Raw genomic sequence first — 16,424 nt, 5'->3', positions numbered from 1 at the left:
TTGGAGGTGCAGGGAGAAACCGGTGAGGTGCAGGGAGAAACACTCTTTAGGAGGTTACACATGAATGATTGGACCTACCTAAGAAGGCATTTTTTGGCACCTCATTCCATAAAGACTTCTACCTTCCTTTCCGCTTGCCTAACTTGGATGGTCTGTATAGGATTTTGATCAAACATCTTCTATTTTATTTATTTTAATTGCACTCTTATTAAATTACTTCGTAAACATATTTAAAGTAAATATAAAATCAAATTTTAAATTAAATATATTTTTCATCTTCAAATTATATTAAAAAATTGCATATATGTTTATTTCCTTCTTACAATTCATAAAAGTCATAAAATGTAACAAACGTGAAAAAATAAAACTTTTTAGTGATTATAAGTTTCATTCATCGTTTGTGAAGGAAGAATGTTTCATATGATTTTCATAAGGTATAGGAAAACAATATTTATATATTTAATTTGTAAAATATAATATAATTATTGAAAATAATTTTGAGATGAAAAACATATATTTGTTTATTTGTTTTTATTCTTTTGTAAATGTTTGTACAAATATTAAAGGTTTTTAAAAGTAAAGGTTATAAAATTAGTAAATGGAACTCATGTTCAACATTTTGTATATTTGGTATTTGTATATGGAAAACTTTAAGTATACATTTTGTTTGATAAATTTGTCATTTAAAGGAAATGACAACTAATAACTTTGGACGTTTCAAGGTATAAAATAGTTTTCTCGATTGTGAAAGTTGTTTAAAAATATTATTTTCTTAAATATATTCAGTTTATACTAATTTTAGTTCAAAAAAGAAAAAATTAAGCTGAAATAATAAAATTTAGAAAAATGGGAAACAATAAAGTGATAGTTTATTCTGAAGTTTTTAATTAATTTTATTTAGAAAAATGGGAAACAATAAAGTGATAGTTTATTCAAATTTAAGAATTACAAAAATATTTAACCCTTAAATCAAACACAACTTATAAATATAAATATATATTATTAATGATATGGTTAAAAGAAATTTTGATATGCTTATTAAGAAAAAAATATATAAACAAAAACTATAATACCATTTCATATCTTATAGAATTGAATTAATTATAAAAGTACATTTTATAAAAAAATCAGTAAATTTTAATGAAATTTGATGTCAATTTCCCATTTTCTATTGCTAAATAAATTCATTGTATTATTTTAATAGTTTGTTTTATCTTACCTTTTGAAATTAATTTTAATATTTTTTTATTACTTTTAAAAATTTAAATTAGCTCTATTTTTTTCAAAATAATTATACTATTAAATTGAGGAAATTTTGTTAATATGTTTGAGGAGGTTGAAAGTGTTTTGTTGGCTTGTATGAAAATTAGTTAATTAATGTTTTTGAAAAATAAGAACGAATTGAAATCTTTCAAAATAATGGGATATTAATATTTATTTGAAAGCAATATGATTAAATAAATTGTTAAACCTTTTATTTTTAATACACTAAAATTAAAATTTAATATTTGAATTAGAAATAATTATGTAAACAAACATAATTGTAATGTGAGGGTGAGTGGGAGCTAAGTTATGAAGTTTAAAATTGCTTGTTGATTGAGATTGAACCTTCAACTTCATATCTTTAATCTTCATTATTTTCCATTTTTCTTCTTTTTCATATCTTTATATCTCAATTTTGCAAATGACCTTTAATACCATGAGAAGCCAAACTACCTATTACTGGAAAGTTTAGTATACTACAAATTATATGATGTAATTATTTTCATTATTTGTTTAATATCATTTTAGTGCTTTAGAATTTAAAAAATGGAGCTAAGACCAATTCAATATTTTTATTATTTTATCGTTTTGATTGGATTATAAAATTAGTTGTTTTGATTGGATTATAAAATTAGTTGTTACCTTTTGGTGGGTGTAAGCTTTTATGAATTCTTTTTTTCATGGCAACCCATATTGTTAGGCGTGGAGAAATCTTTTAGAAGTAAAAGTATGGTTGAAAGTATAGTACTTTACTCATGAATGGTTTGGTCTAACTACGAAGGCATTTTTTGTGGCACTTGCAATGCTCATCCCATAAAGGCTTAATGCTGCCTTCCTTTCCACCTAACTTGGATAGTTATATGGGATTTTGATCAAACATCTTCTATTTTATTTATTTTATTTACACTCTTATTAAATTACTTCGTAAACATATTTAAAGCAAATATAGAATTAAATTTTAAATTAAATATATTTTTCGTCTTCAAATCATATTAAAAAATTGCATATATACTTATTTCGTTCTTACAATTCATAAAAGTCATATAAAATGTAACAAACAATATATGGAAGAATAGAATTTTACAGTGATTATAAATTTTATACATGGTTTGTAAAGGAAAAATGTTTCGTATGATTTTTATAAGATATGGGAAAAAAATATTTATATATTTAACTTGTAAAATATAATATAATTATTGAAAATAATTTTTTGATGAAAATATATATTTGTCTATTTTTTTTTGTTTCTTTTGTAAATGTTTGTACAAATAATTAAGGTTTTTAAAATTAAAAGTTATAAAATTGGTAAATTTCGTGTTCATCATTTGGTATATTTGGTACATTTGGTATATGTATACGGAAAACGTTAAGTATACTTTTTGTTTGGTAAATTTGTCATTTGAAAAAAATGGCAACTAATAATTTTGGATGTTTTAAGGTATAATATCGTTTTCTCGGTTGTAAAAGTTGTTTAGAAATAATAAACAATAAAGTGATAGTTGATCTAAATTTTCATTGGTATTAAAATATAAGATACTAAGTTTTATGTAAAATAAAAGATTTGTATTACCAGTTATATTTGTTATATATATGTAGATGAAAATGTGGTATTTCCAAACTCATTTTTTTATTGATATCTTGTTGTTGTGATAAGTTAAATAAAATACTTAAATATATTTTTAGTTGTTATATTTTAACTCAAAATTTAAATTTGCATGTATTTCAAATTTTAATGCAATTTAATTTTAAATTTTAAATTATTTTAACCCAATTGTATTAAAGTTTTTTAAAACCGATAAGTAGTCAAATATATTTGTGAGTAATAGAGTCTCACTTTTATTCGGATCTTCTTAATTCAATTTTAAAATTTAAAATCAAAATGTATCCAAATTTAGTAAAAAAAAATGTTAATTTTATATTCAAATTTAAGAATTACAAAAATATTTAACCCTTAAATCAAACACAACTTATAAATATAAATATATATTATTAATGATATGGTTAAAAGAAATTTTGATATGTTAAGAAAAAAAAAATAATATATATATATATATATATATATATATATATATATATATATATATATATATATATATATATATATATATATTTTACCCTTTCATCTTATAGAATTGAATTAATTAGAAGTACATTTTATAAAAAAATCAGTAAATTTTAATGAAATTTGATGTGACTTTACCATTTTCTATTGCTAAATAAATTCATTGTATTATTTTAATAGTTTGTTTTATCTTACCCTTTTGAAATTAATTTTAATATTGTTTTATTACTTTTAAAAATTTAAATTATCTCTATTTTTTTCAAAATAATTATACCAATTTAGTCTATTATATTAAATTGAGGAAATTTTGTTAATATGTTTGAGGACGTTGAAAATGTTTTATTGGCTTGTATGACACATTGATAGATTACTTTCTCGACAACATTTTCATTAATTTAATGAAAATTAGTAAATTAATGTTTTTGAAAAATAAGAACGAATTGAAATCTTTCAAAATAATGCGACAGTATTAATATTTATTTGAAAGCAATATGATTAAATAAATTATTAAGCCTTTTATTTTCAATACACTAAAATTAAAAATTAATATTTGAATTAGAAATAATTATGTAAACAAACATAATTTGTAATGTGAGGGTGAGTGGGAGCTAAGTTATGAAGTTTAAATTAAAGTTGCTAAGACCAATTCAATATTTGTTCAAAAAATTAAAGTTGCTATATAACTTACTCACTTAGAGATAAAATTAGGTCAAATTATATTATATAAAAAAATAAATTTGATTATATAAATTAACTTTGTAGAATTAAATTAAACTTAAAGCAACAAAATCATTTATAACTTATCCTAATAATTTATTCTGACCTCTTGTTAAGTTATCTCTTAGTCTCGTGTTAAAAAAATATCACATTCCTAACCCAAGGAATATATTAAATAATTCTCATAAACTATTTTCTAGTCGGTTTTATAAAATTGTGAAATTTAAATTTCACAATCTTAAAAGAAAAATAACTCATGAAAAGAATAGTTTTATTTATCCGTAAATAAAAATTTGTTTTTCTCCATGTAATTTTTCAATATATTTTTATATTTTGGTTTACGATGTCAATTTATCTTTTTCCATTTTTGTCCTACTAAAATTATTCTTTTGTTAATCTTTACTATTTATTATCACTTTTACGTGATAAATTATATGGAACACAATACAGTTTCGTTTCTGTAGTGAAAGGGGTCGGCTAAATCGACCGGACCGACCGGAGGGTTTAAAGCTCACATGCAGGGTGAACGGTGAGGTTGATCAGTTGGATTAAAAGTTAGAATGACGGTGATGCAGAGAAGCATTTATTAATTTTGATGTGAGAGTAACGGAAGATACGACGGTTTACAGTAATTAATGGTCAGTTATGAGCGCTAGGTTTATAAATAGGAGACCAAGGGTCAGGTAAAGGGACTTTTTTCTGATAATCATTCTCACTCAATTTCTTGGTGACCTATTTAACTTGAGCGTTGAAGTGTTTTCATTGCAGGACGCCCCGTTCGGTATTTGAAAGCACACCTTGAACGAACAAGTTGGTCGATCGGGAGATAGAGAAAGACTGAAGCATCTCGGTTTCAGACCCTATATACTGAAACAGTTTCTAAACCAAATATTCTATAATCCAGGAAGGGTAATATGACAAATATTAACATCATTTCACATAAAATGGTTTTAAACAAATAAATTTTTATAATTTTTAAAAAAAATAAAAAATAAGAAAAAATAGTATGAAATGAATATAACAAATTATATATATTAAAATATCATTCTCTCTGTATTCATAAGAAAAAAGTTAATTTGACCCTGCTTAAAAAAAACTTTCATTTGAGACGATTTATATTAATATAATTATTATTTTAAATTAAAAAATTAATATAATTATAATTAAAATATTATTATTTAACATACGAATGTGTTTCTCGTTTTCTTGTATCAAAGTACAGCTGCTGCACTCGTATTGACTATGTTACATTGCTTCATGGCACAAACTTCTACCGTTTCTGTAAGGATGTCAGCTCAGCCCATGATTAATCTTAAATAAAGTTTATGGTTTTGATTGGATTATAAAATTAGTTGTTACCTGAGCTTTTATGATTTCTTTTTCTCAGGGCAAACCATACTATTTGGTGTGGAGAAATCTTTTAGGAGTAAAAGTATGGTTACCATGAATGGTTGGGTCTAACTATGAAGGCATTTTTTCGTCACTTGCAATGCTCATCCCATAAAGGTTTAATGTTGCCTTCCTCCGCCTAACTTGAGATGGTCTGTATGGGATTTTGATCAAATATCTTTGGATTTTGTTCCCTCCATCTCCCTAAGTACTCCTCTACCTTTTCATTATTTTCATTTATTTCAAAAATATTCTACACATCTTCACTATTTTCTTTTATTCCAAAAATACTCTACACCTCCTCACTATCCTCAACAATCTTTCCCATTTCTTTCTCTATATTAATTGAGCATTCACATGGTTTAGATTTAAATTTGTGATATATTACAAAATATAAAATTAAGAGGAAACTTCAATATTAGTACTTTCATCATTTTCATTTTATAAAATTAAAAGTGAAATACAAATACAAATTAATAAACATAATAATATTAATACCAATTAAATAAATATAATATCTTCTAGGGTCTTAACAAATCATTTGACAAAACTACATAGTATAAAACCACAAGTTTATCTTGATTGATTATCTTGTATAAACTTGATATTTTATCCCCTTTCACCTAAAAATTACTAAAAGTATTGAATATAAACATGTGTGGTGATTTAGTGCAAATTTTGTGTGAATTGCTACAATTTAGAAGAAAACAGAGTCTAGAAAATGTTTCCTTTAATATTTTGAGTAATGGTTCTAATTGCAAAAAAATAATACATATACAGCCTACATGCCCATGACCTCATCAACATTTGATTCCAATCTAGCCTTCTACTGTAACTTTTGGTTTAAATTACAGACGTTAAATTTTCATCACTAGCTATTACTATTTATTCTATAACTTCTGGTTAAAAAATATATATTAACCTTAGCAATTTAACAAACAATTTTCAATCTACCCCTCTATTAAAGTTCTGGTTTATTTTGCAGGTTATCCCTAAAAGAAAAAGAAAATGAAACTTTGGGGGTTGATAAGCCGAGGATTGTTAAGAAGATTACAGGAAGACTTAGCCTTACCTTGGTGTTGAAATGGCATGTAATATTGTGATCTACTTCAAAAAATTTCACATAATGTTTATATATTCCAATTCTCAAGCCTTTCAGTAATAACCACGTCCAAGAACATCAATAATCACTTACCAACCTAACAGTGTATATCGACAGAGTAAAGGGTCATGTTTAACTGCAATAATCACTCACCAAAATGTTTAGCCATAATTAAGTTTGTTTATTAATTTTTAATTATAATTATTTTAAAAGTTATATCCAATTATTTCTTCTAATTGACTGATAATGTAATTTTTTTCATTTTTGGTACTGGCTAGAATGTTTATTTCTATGAAATTAAAACGTAGTGAAATTAATCCTTTTAATTGTATAACTATATTTTTAATTTATAATCAAAACTTCAATTTCAATTTAAATATGGCAGTTCTAACTTAAAAAAGATTATTAGTTTGTGAATGACAACTTAAAGAAAAAAAATGTTTTACTAAATTCTACCCATTTTCGCCTGTATTAGAAAATCAAAGTACTGCCACACTTTTAGCGAAAAATATTTATATTTTAACAAATTTTATTTATTTAACCTTTTAATTTAAAAGGTTTTACGATAATATTTACGCAAAAGAAGTACATTCAAAATTTAATAAAGATTTATCATTATAAAAGACTTTCACAACAATACAAAATAGTACTAAATATTTAACAACGAATCTTTTAAAACTTTCATACTAACTAAACAGAAATATATAATAAAAAAAAGATATAATCATAAAAGCGTAAAGTAATTGTTTGATAAAAAATAAGTGGCTACTTAAAAATTGTAATTTGCGTAGCAATCTCACTATAAGAAAGTGTCAGAAAAAACAATAGTTAAGGCTCGTTTTTTTACATAATAAAATAAAAATAAATATATTTTAAAATATTGGGTGAAATATTAATGACCCACCATTAAACTCAATATTAAATCATACATTGTTTTAAGAATTTGGTTAAAGTACATTCTTTTTAAGTTTCTAAGATAAAACGATTAATATTTTTATAATAATAAATTTACTTGATTTTTGTTAAAATTTATTTATAACATTTGTACTGAAAAGTGGTTATTAATAAAAATAAAAATGTTTAAATCTTCAAATAGTCCTCAAATTTATAAGATAATTTCATATTAATTTGATTCTTTTAATGAAAATGATTTCAATTAGGTCTTAAATTTTAAAAAATTAAATTAATTAAATTTTTTATGTTAAGTGTTGATAGATAATATTAATTGATGTTGAATTGTAATTTTTTTTAAAAGACAGTGTCATTATATATTAAAGGTTTAATATCTATTTTCGTTCCTCTTTTGAGAGGGTTTGTTCAAAGTGGTCCTCCCTTTTTTAAAAAGTTCATTTAAGTCCTAACTTTTGTAAAAATTGTGCAAATAAGTCCTTTTTNGTAACGNCGTTAACTTTGTTAACGNCAGAACTGCCACGTAGCTNATATCTGATGATGTGGCATTGTTATGGGTTTTAAAAAAATAAAAAATTGTGACTNTGTAAATTAAAATAATTAGGATTAAATTAAAAAAAAATTGGGATAATTTGGGAAGGATCAAGTAATTAGGGTTCACCTCCGTCACGCATCTGGAAAATTATTCAAGGTCCCCTCCCTTTCCTCACCCTTTCCTTCTCTTTTCCCATCTTCTCAAAACATTAAAAGCGAGTAAGTGATGGATTTAGGTTTTACAGAAGGAGTAGTGAACAGATCGGAAAACGCACTTCCAGCAGTACTCCGGAATCTTCTCTAGAATCTGTCGCGCGATTGCGCTGGCGTCGGTGGTGGTGCCGCTGTACTCCGCCAGCACCACCGATCCGCGACCATGAAGTGTCCCTTTCTTCTTCTTCTTCCACTTCTGTTCTTGAAGTGTCCCTTTCTTCTTGACTTTTTGCTTTTACCATCATCACTGGCTTCTGCTTTTTGATTGGGATTTAATTATTGTCTTTGGATTTTAAAATTGTCGTTTTAATTATTGTCCTTGGATTTTAAAATTGCCCTTGGATAAAAAACTGTGTATTGATGAACGAAACAACGATGATGAACGAAACAACCTCCTTGATAACCTCCTTGACGATGAACGAAGCTGGATGAAGAGGGTGAAAGATCGCAAAATCCCTAGAGCTCTCATCAACAGATTCAATGTGCGTGATGAACCCTAAATCGTCCAGCAATCCCAAATTTATTTTTTAATTTAATCCTAATTATTTTAATTTACACAGTCACAATTTTTTATTTTTTTAAAACCCATAACAATGCCACGTCATCAGATATTAGCTACGTGGCAGTTCTGCCGTTAACAAAATTAACGTCGTTACCAAAAAGGACTTATTTGCACAGTTTTTACAAAAACTAGGACTTAAGTGAACTTTTTAAAAAAGGGAAGACCACTTTGAACAAACCTTCCCAAAAAGGGACCAAAATAGGTATTAAACCTATATTAAATTAGTACATGATGTGTTTTACAATCATGATTTCCAGAACGGTGGTACTCATTCTTTCCTCTATCAATCATCACGGTTCACCTCTTCAGTGAGGATGTGTTTACTTGGGATGATTGGAGGAGACTGATTGAGTGGATTTGAAGATAATTTTTTTTTTGTTTATTTGAGTGAATTTGGAAATAAACAAGAGTGAATTTTGCAATAAAGTTTGTGAGAATTGGTGTAGGATTTAGTTTACATGACAAATTAAAATAATTTACTTCAAAATTCACTCTCATTTACTTCCAAATTAACTCAAATAAACAACAAAAAATATTATCCTCAAATCCACTTAATCACTCTCTTCCAATCACCTCCGATCACCCCAAGTGAACACACCCTGAATCTTCAATTCCCAACCTCCTTCTCCGACCTCCTAGACCGCAATGATTGACAATTCTGTAAAAGCTAATCTGGAACAGTTGTCACAAAGCCCAGAACCCCATATTGAGCTCAGGTCCTCACTCTTTGTCTTCAATGACAACATCTTTTCTGAAAACTACACCCAACGTGTTCCACAGACACCAAAATCATCTCGCGTTCGTCGCCAATAGCATAAGTGCAAGAACAAGTGTCTCCGTTTTGCAAAAGAGGAGATCGTGTTCTTTGGTTGTAGTGTCAATTTGCTTTCTCTCTATGATTTGCAGATGTTTGGGAGTTTGAACTATACTCATAGGGGAAACTCGAAAGGAGGTAGATAAATTTGTAAGTCACGTGCCTATGGTAAAAAGGGGTTGGAGAGTATAAGCCTTGAAATTGGATCTATCCTTTATGTCCTACGCCATAAATGTTGAGTTAGTGGACACAAATTTCTTCAGGAAACTTTAATTGATCCTCATCAAAATCTTTATTATTCGAACAATATATATAACATGGATGAAGTTGATGCTCAAAATTCCATATATGGTTTCTCCTTCTCATTAATATCTAGAATCCCCTTTCTCATCATTACCACAAACTCCCGGTAATTTATTTTCCCATCAACAAAAACCTGTCAAAGTATTTAAAAGCCTTATACAGATTCTCTTCCTTCTTCAGTATATGCCGGTTTAGAGTGGCAGTGATGAATTTGTATCAAGCCTTTGATTTCCTCATTTGAAAGATTTTCTGCTATAACCTTTCATATAAAAAAAACATGCAAATTTATTCTTACTAGAACAACAGTCACTTCTATTTTCTACCTTCTTATACTATTTTTGTTATGACAGGCTAGTGTAACAAAATTTTATTTTGAAATATTTAATTAACTCTCCACTTTCGCTCGTTCAATTGTTGCTTCGTAAGTTTTGAGATTTGATTCTCTTGTTTAATATATTTTTTCTTCTTTAGATTTGATTTCGTAGAGGAAGATGACGACTCAATTTAGGGTTTGCGATTTTGGAGTTTTGTTCTGCAGGTGGTTAAGGTGATTATCATGGAGGAGACACCAGGTTCGTTGATGGTGGTCCGTTGGTTGCGCTGTTGGTAGTTCGTGTTGTGTTGTGATTTGAGTTTGTTCGATTTGGCTGAAGTTGAAGACGATTTGGTTTCTTCTAAAGGTTTTCACGGTGCTGGTTCGCGAAGAGAGGTTGATCATAACTAGTGATGGCTGATGAGGTTAAAGGCAGATGAAATGCTCTATAGGTGACGAGGAACGAAGCTTATAGGGGTTTTTTGGAAACATTTTCAGAATAGGAATGTTGCTTCCATAATCTTTCTATTTTTTTCTTTTTTTTATTTTACTAAATTTCATGTCATAATTTAATTATTTTCACGTAATAAAATGTCTTCCTCAACATATTTACTGTCATCATATTTTAACGTCGTTTGTCAACTTTTAACGAAAAAGGCTTAACTGAGTCAATTTTTCAAAAACTAAGACCCAATTGAGACCGTTTTCAATAAGAGGATCCATTTGATATTACCCTACAAATACGAAGACATCCTAGGATTTAAAACAAATAAAAATAAAACCTTTTGGATCAAAATGAATCAAAGACCTATTTTGAGTAAAAAAACATTACATTCTTTAAGTGAAATATATTACATTTTAATGCACAATAATACATATATTTTTTTTATCCTTCTTTTAGAATGTAAACAATATAACCTATAGATCTTTTAGCTCGTGGTGATTATTATAGATATAATTTTTGTCTATTACAAAATTCAGTTTTAGAATTTGATAGAATATTTTAAAACAAGACTCAATTATTTTAATATTAAAAATTTAAAGTACGAATAGAATTTATATAAATGGGATTTATTATTTTAGATCACATAATCTTTTAAAAAAAAAAAATTCTAGAACTTTCCTACTTCTCTTTAGATTTCCTAATCATATGTTTGACTACTTGAAGCGAGTTCTCAATTTTCACCCGATCAATTTCTTTAATAGAGTAAGTTGATTTTATATCTCTTTCATTAATCTGTTAAGCTTTCCTATACATGTGAGCCACCTAGGAACACATGTGGTGTTTAGGTCTTATTTAAAAGTTTATGTTAGTTAATGGTTCTAGTAGTGTGTTTTCATCATGTTCGTGTTGTTTACATGAACAAATAGGGTTTCATGTGCATCTAAAGGTATTTTAAGAGTTATAGAGTTTACTATAAGAAAAATTTGAATTACTTAACGATATTTACATATGAATTTTAATCCATAAGCAATGTAATATTACACATAGATTATACATACAAATTTTACATATCAATTTTTATATACTGATTTTTCATATATAAATTAGGTATGTTGTGGTGGAAAATTTTGCGAAGGACAGAATTTATATGTAAGTAATAATAAATTTTACCTACTGATTTTGCATTCAGATTTAAAAATAATTAGATATTCAAAATAAAAACTGAGGGTTATTTATGTTGGAGCAAAGAAACCATTGCTTCTTCCTTCGTTTTTTGTGTTATAGCAAAGAAACCCTAGCCATTTTAGCTTTATATTAATATCTTTATAAATATTTTATGCTATTTTTTTATACATTAACTTATCATTTCTTTTTTACATGTTTATTTATGTTTTTTTTTATTTGTAATTATTATTCTAATGGTATGAGCAAATAAAGATATTAAGATATTTTAATAAATCTAGTGTGTGAAAGGAGTAATTATGAAGTATAGATTTAAGATGTTTGATTCTTATTTATATGTTTGTTTTTTAAAATACTTTATTACGCTCTTTATTAAGTATAATAATACTTTTTAGTTAGCTTTATAAGGCCTTTATACGTATACTTTTGGTGCTACATATATATATTTCATTATTTATTTATTTATTAATATTGAATATGTGATGTTTGTTTTAGTAGTATGTTACAGTGGTATAAAATTTTAGTTTTTTATTATTAAAGTTTATTCCTTTACTAATGCTTATTTGACATGTTAGTTTTCTTTTTGTTATTTGCTATTTCTTTCTTTTCCTACTTCGTTTGTTTCATGTGCGAATCTGTTTTTCTGAGCCTTATGAAATTGAAAATTCTAATGTTAAGGTTTGTTATTCCCCAAATCTTCATTACATAGAAAACGAAGACGAAAGCGAAGTTAGTGTCTTTGATGGTTGAACATACAATTCTCATCTGTCCATATATGGAGCTTTGCAAGTTTAGGGTTTACAAAAACAATGAATGCCATAAAATGTGCCAATATATCAGTAAACAGTGTTTGGGTTTTCATTGTTAACATTTTAGGTTTGGACTTGAGATTAAATGAGATAAGATTTTATAATTACGTTTCTAAGTTGTATTATTTATTATATTGTATGAATTCATTTTCAAGTTGTATTACATTCGTTTTGCAATAATTACAAATTTTTTTCAAAGAACATTAATAAAAAAACTATATTTTAAAATAATTTCATCAAAATAATCTTATATTATTTTCTTAACAATTGTATTTTTTTCTTTATCAAGATAGAAAACTACTTAATTTAAAGTAAAATAAAATAAAATATTGTTTCATTAAAATCTCAAAACATTATTTCATTTTAGTACTAGCATTATCAAGTAAACATAACCTCTTAAGGATATGTTTGGTGAAGATAATATGAGAAAAACTGTTTCTTCACATTTTACTTTTCTAATTTGACCTTTTAAATATATAAAAGGAATCCACATTATAATTTAAAATAAAAATATTTAATGATATTTATTTTATCTTTAAAATAAGATTTTAATATATTTTATTGCATTATTAAACGAAGTTGAATGTATTTTTCTATTTATAGCTTATTTTCATACCATTAACTTATTCCTTTCAACTTTCAACGAATTTCCTGGGCTGGTCCACCGAATCTAACACAAAAATGAACGTTTTTTTAGTGACAGTTGACCTAGATGGTTGTATAATAAGTGAAAAATAAAATGGAAATAAAATAAAATAAAATAAAATATACGCGGCGAAGGGTCATGGCAAGCATTGAAGAACGTGGGTCCCATGGGCGGTGGAAAATCCTTCTTTTCGCAGATTCACGTTCCCCAATTCCACTTTGCGTTGCTAGAACGCACCGCCCCAATCATAATAACCTATTCTCATCTATTTTTATTCACTCAACAATCTTTTCCTTAGCTCTTTATAATAATTTCTCTTCACTCCTACCCATCAATACTTCACTTTCTTCTTCATCATCCAACTTCGTTCATCATCATGTCTTTCAGAGGCCTAAGCAGGGTAACATTTTACATCTCTCACTTTTTTTTTCCTTTTTTTTTCTGTCAAAGTTTTGGCATGTGAATGTTTGTATGCGTATTTGATTTCAAAACCAAGTCTTGGTTGAAAGGCTATTGACCCAGATGCTTTTAAATTCCAGCCAAATGCTCCATCAGGCATGGGTGTTGCTGATCACAGCAAAACCACCTTCATGGAACTGAAGCAGAAGAAGGTCCATCGCTATGTGATCTTTAAGGTTGATGAGAAGAAAAGGGAGGTTGTGGTTGAGAAGACCGGTGGNCCCGCTGAGAGCTATGATGATTTCGCTGCATCTTTGCCTGAGAATGATTGCAGATATGCCGTCTTTGACTTCGATTTCGTCACTTCTGAGAATTGTCAAAAGAGCAAAATCTTCTTCATTGCATGGTTAGTTTAGTTTCTCTGTGTTCTGCTTTTATACGAAAAATGATACATAAATAATTAATCATGGCAAACATTATCATGCTTGATGCTTTAGTTCAACCATATCAAGAGTAGGTTTCCTAAGTTTCAGTTTTTTGGTGGGGTTGGGTTGGAATTTGTCTTTGGCCATTATTAGAGATTTATAAATTTGTCTTTGCTATTATTGCTTTATTATTTTCAGAGTGGCCTCANACAAGATTATGGACTTCAAGGAAATGGTAGTATTGTCCATCATCATGTATAGTTGACTAGTTTATTTTTTTCAGTTGCTGGAAGAACCTATCTTTACATTTTTACCTAGCTTCTCAGAAATAAATAAAAAATAAAAAAATAGTATATCTTATTTAGCACTTGTTTAGCATTCTATTTATTGCATCTTTGGAGCTGATTATCTNTGGAAAGACTTCTCTGTCTCTCTGATCAACCATTATTAATTTCTTGTTTGAGTGGCATCTTGACTCACTTCCAAACAGTATATTTTCCGTAACTTATTTGANGTATGTCCTCAATATCTTGCTACGAGCTTGTCTNTCTACTTGTCCTCTTGTGAAGAACAGACTTGGATTTAACTATTTTTATTCCTGCCTTCTTTATTTACTTTCTCTGCGATTTGGCCAGAAATATCATTCTTAGTTATTCCATTGCATGATATTGGTTAGGTCTCCTTCAACTTCTCGGATTCGTGCCAAGATGCTCTACGCCACAACTAAAGGCAGGTTAAGACGTGAGCTAGATGGTGTTCATTATGAAATCCAGGCTACTGACCCCACTGAAATGGATCTTGAAGTGTTGAGAGCCGTGCACATTGAAATGTTTATGTACTTGTTCATTTTCTTTTCAGATTCTAGTAGGTTTCTACTTTCAATACACACAGAGCACACAAATAATACAAAACTCAACAGCAAACCACAAAAACCTCAACAAACACATCAACCAAATATCAACAATAGAGAAAACTACCAAATCCTACACATTACATACATTAAAAAAAAAAATAGAAGAAACGAAAAGAAACTAACCTGTCAAAACGAACAAAGAAGAACCACCGTCCCGCACCGTCGCACCAGCACCCTTCGCGCCGCCGCACACACTGGCTGCAAAGCACCAAACACAACCGCACCGCCCAATACACCCACAAAACGAAACCAACGTCTACACCTCTCCGCATCGCGCCGGACTGCCACACAATCACCGCACCGCCACCCACCGCACACCAACACGCCGCACAAAGCAACAACAGGTTTAGAGGAGGACTGGGAGAGTGAGAGTTGCAGAGAGCATTTGAAAATGAAAGCTTTGATGGGGGTGGGAATACACGAAGGAGGGAATCTTGAGTCTGTGTGTGTTCAGAGTGTAAAAGAGGCAGGATAAGTTAACTTTAGTAAATAGGAATATAAAGGTAAAAATAAAAAAACAACAAAGTTATTTTTGTATTTAAAAAAAATCCAAAAAAATTGGGGAGGTGGGGGATGGAATTGGGGAGGTACAGGGAGTAACTCCTTTTTCCAGGTGGGGTTCAAGGTCCACGTTCCAGAGATTTTCCCGTGGTCTTTTGGGTGCTTCTGCCTGCGTTTTCCTGTTTTTTTTTTCCTGCATCACCATAAAAGTTAAACTTTCCCCAAACTATCCCTCGTTAAAAATATAATAAAAAATTTCTATGCCTTCTTATTTTTAATATTTTTCAAATTAGATATTTCAAAAAATATTTCCAAATCTGGAAAATATCTAGAGAATACCCAAGCCAAAATATAAGAAAATATTTTCGTAACGAGTGTTTGGTATTTCTAAATCTCAAAATACCCTCTGGAGCACTTTGTTTCGGAATTTGTTTTATTTCAAAATATTCATTGCGGAATATAGAAAAAGTTTCTGAAATAAGTATTTTGGAAGTAATTTCTGAATTCGGGACACCGGTTTCAGTATATTCTTTTGTATTTTAGATTGACTATTTCAAAAGTTAATTTCAGATGTTTGAAAATATCTTTCAAAATATCTAATTTGAAATACAAAAATATTAGTTGGAATGGTATTGCAGAATGTATTTTATTCTCAAAGAAACAAAATAGCCAACCAAGGCATCCCTCAACATCACATTCAACCGGACGTATGTACAACACCTTCCGCATATGAAGACAAAAAAAAATATTTTTATAAATACAAAAATTTATTCTTTTATAACAACTTTACTTCTATAATAAATTTCAAATATAAATGTGAAATGAATATATATATATATATATATATATATGGGGTTTGTTAACACGCGTATGCCTGTTTTTCAGTTGGTACGTTTTAACAATGTGTACCGGATTATAGTAGA

General features: G+C 28.0%; 1 protein-coding gene across 1 annotated transcript; it reads left to right on the top strand.

The window, feature by feature from the left end:
• Positions 1–13,444: 13,444 nt before the first annotated feature.
• Positions 13,445–15,727, top strand: LOC106770783. Its single transcript, XM_014656581.2, has 3 exons — positions 13,445–13,663; positions 13,803–14,068; positions 14,764–15,727. The coding sequence occupies exons 1-3, from the start codon at positions 13,640–13,642 to the stop codon at positions 15,473–15,475; spliced, it is 1,002 nt and encodes a 333-aa protein (XP_014512067.1). The 5' UTR covers positions 13,445–13,639; the 3' UTR covers positions 15,476–15,727.
• The last annotated feature ends 697 nt before the right edge of the window (positions 15,728–16,424 follow it).

The sequence above is a fragment of the Vigna radiata genome, chromosome 8 (genome assembly GCF_000741045.1).
Source record: "Vigna radiata var. radiata cultivar VC1973A chromosome 8, Vradiata_ver6, whole genome shotgun sequence".
NCBI classification, from domain to species: Eukaryota; Viridiplantae; Streptophyta; class Magnoliopsida; order Fabales; family Fabaceae; genus Vigna; species Vigna radiata.
The sequence above is the reverse complement of the archived record's forward strand: the minus strand, read 5'-3'. Positions and strand labels throughout refer to the sequence as shown.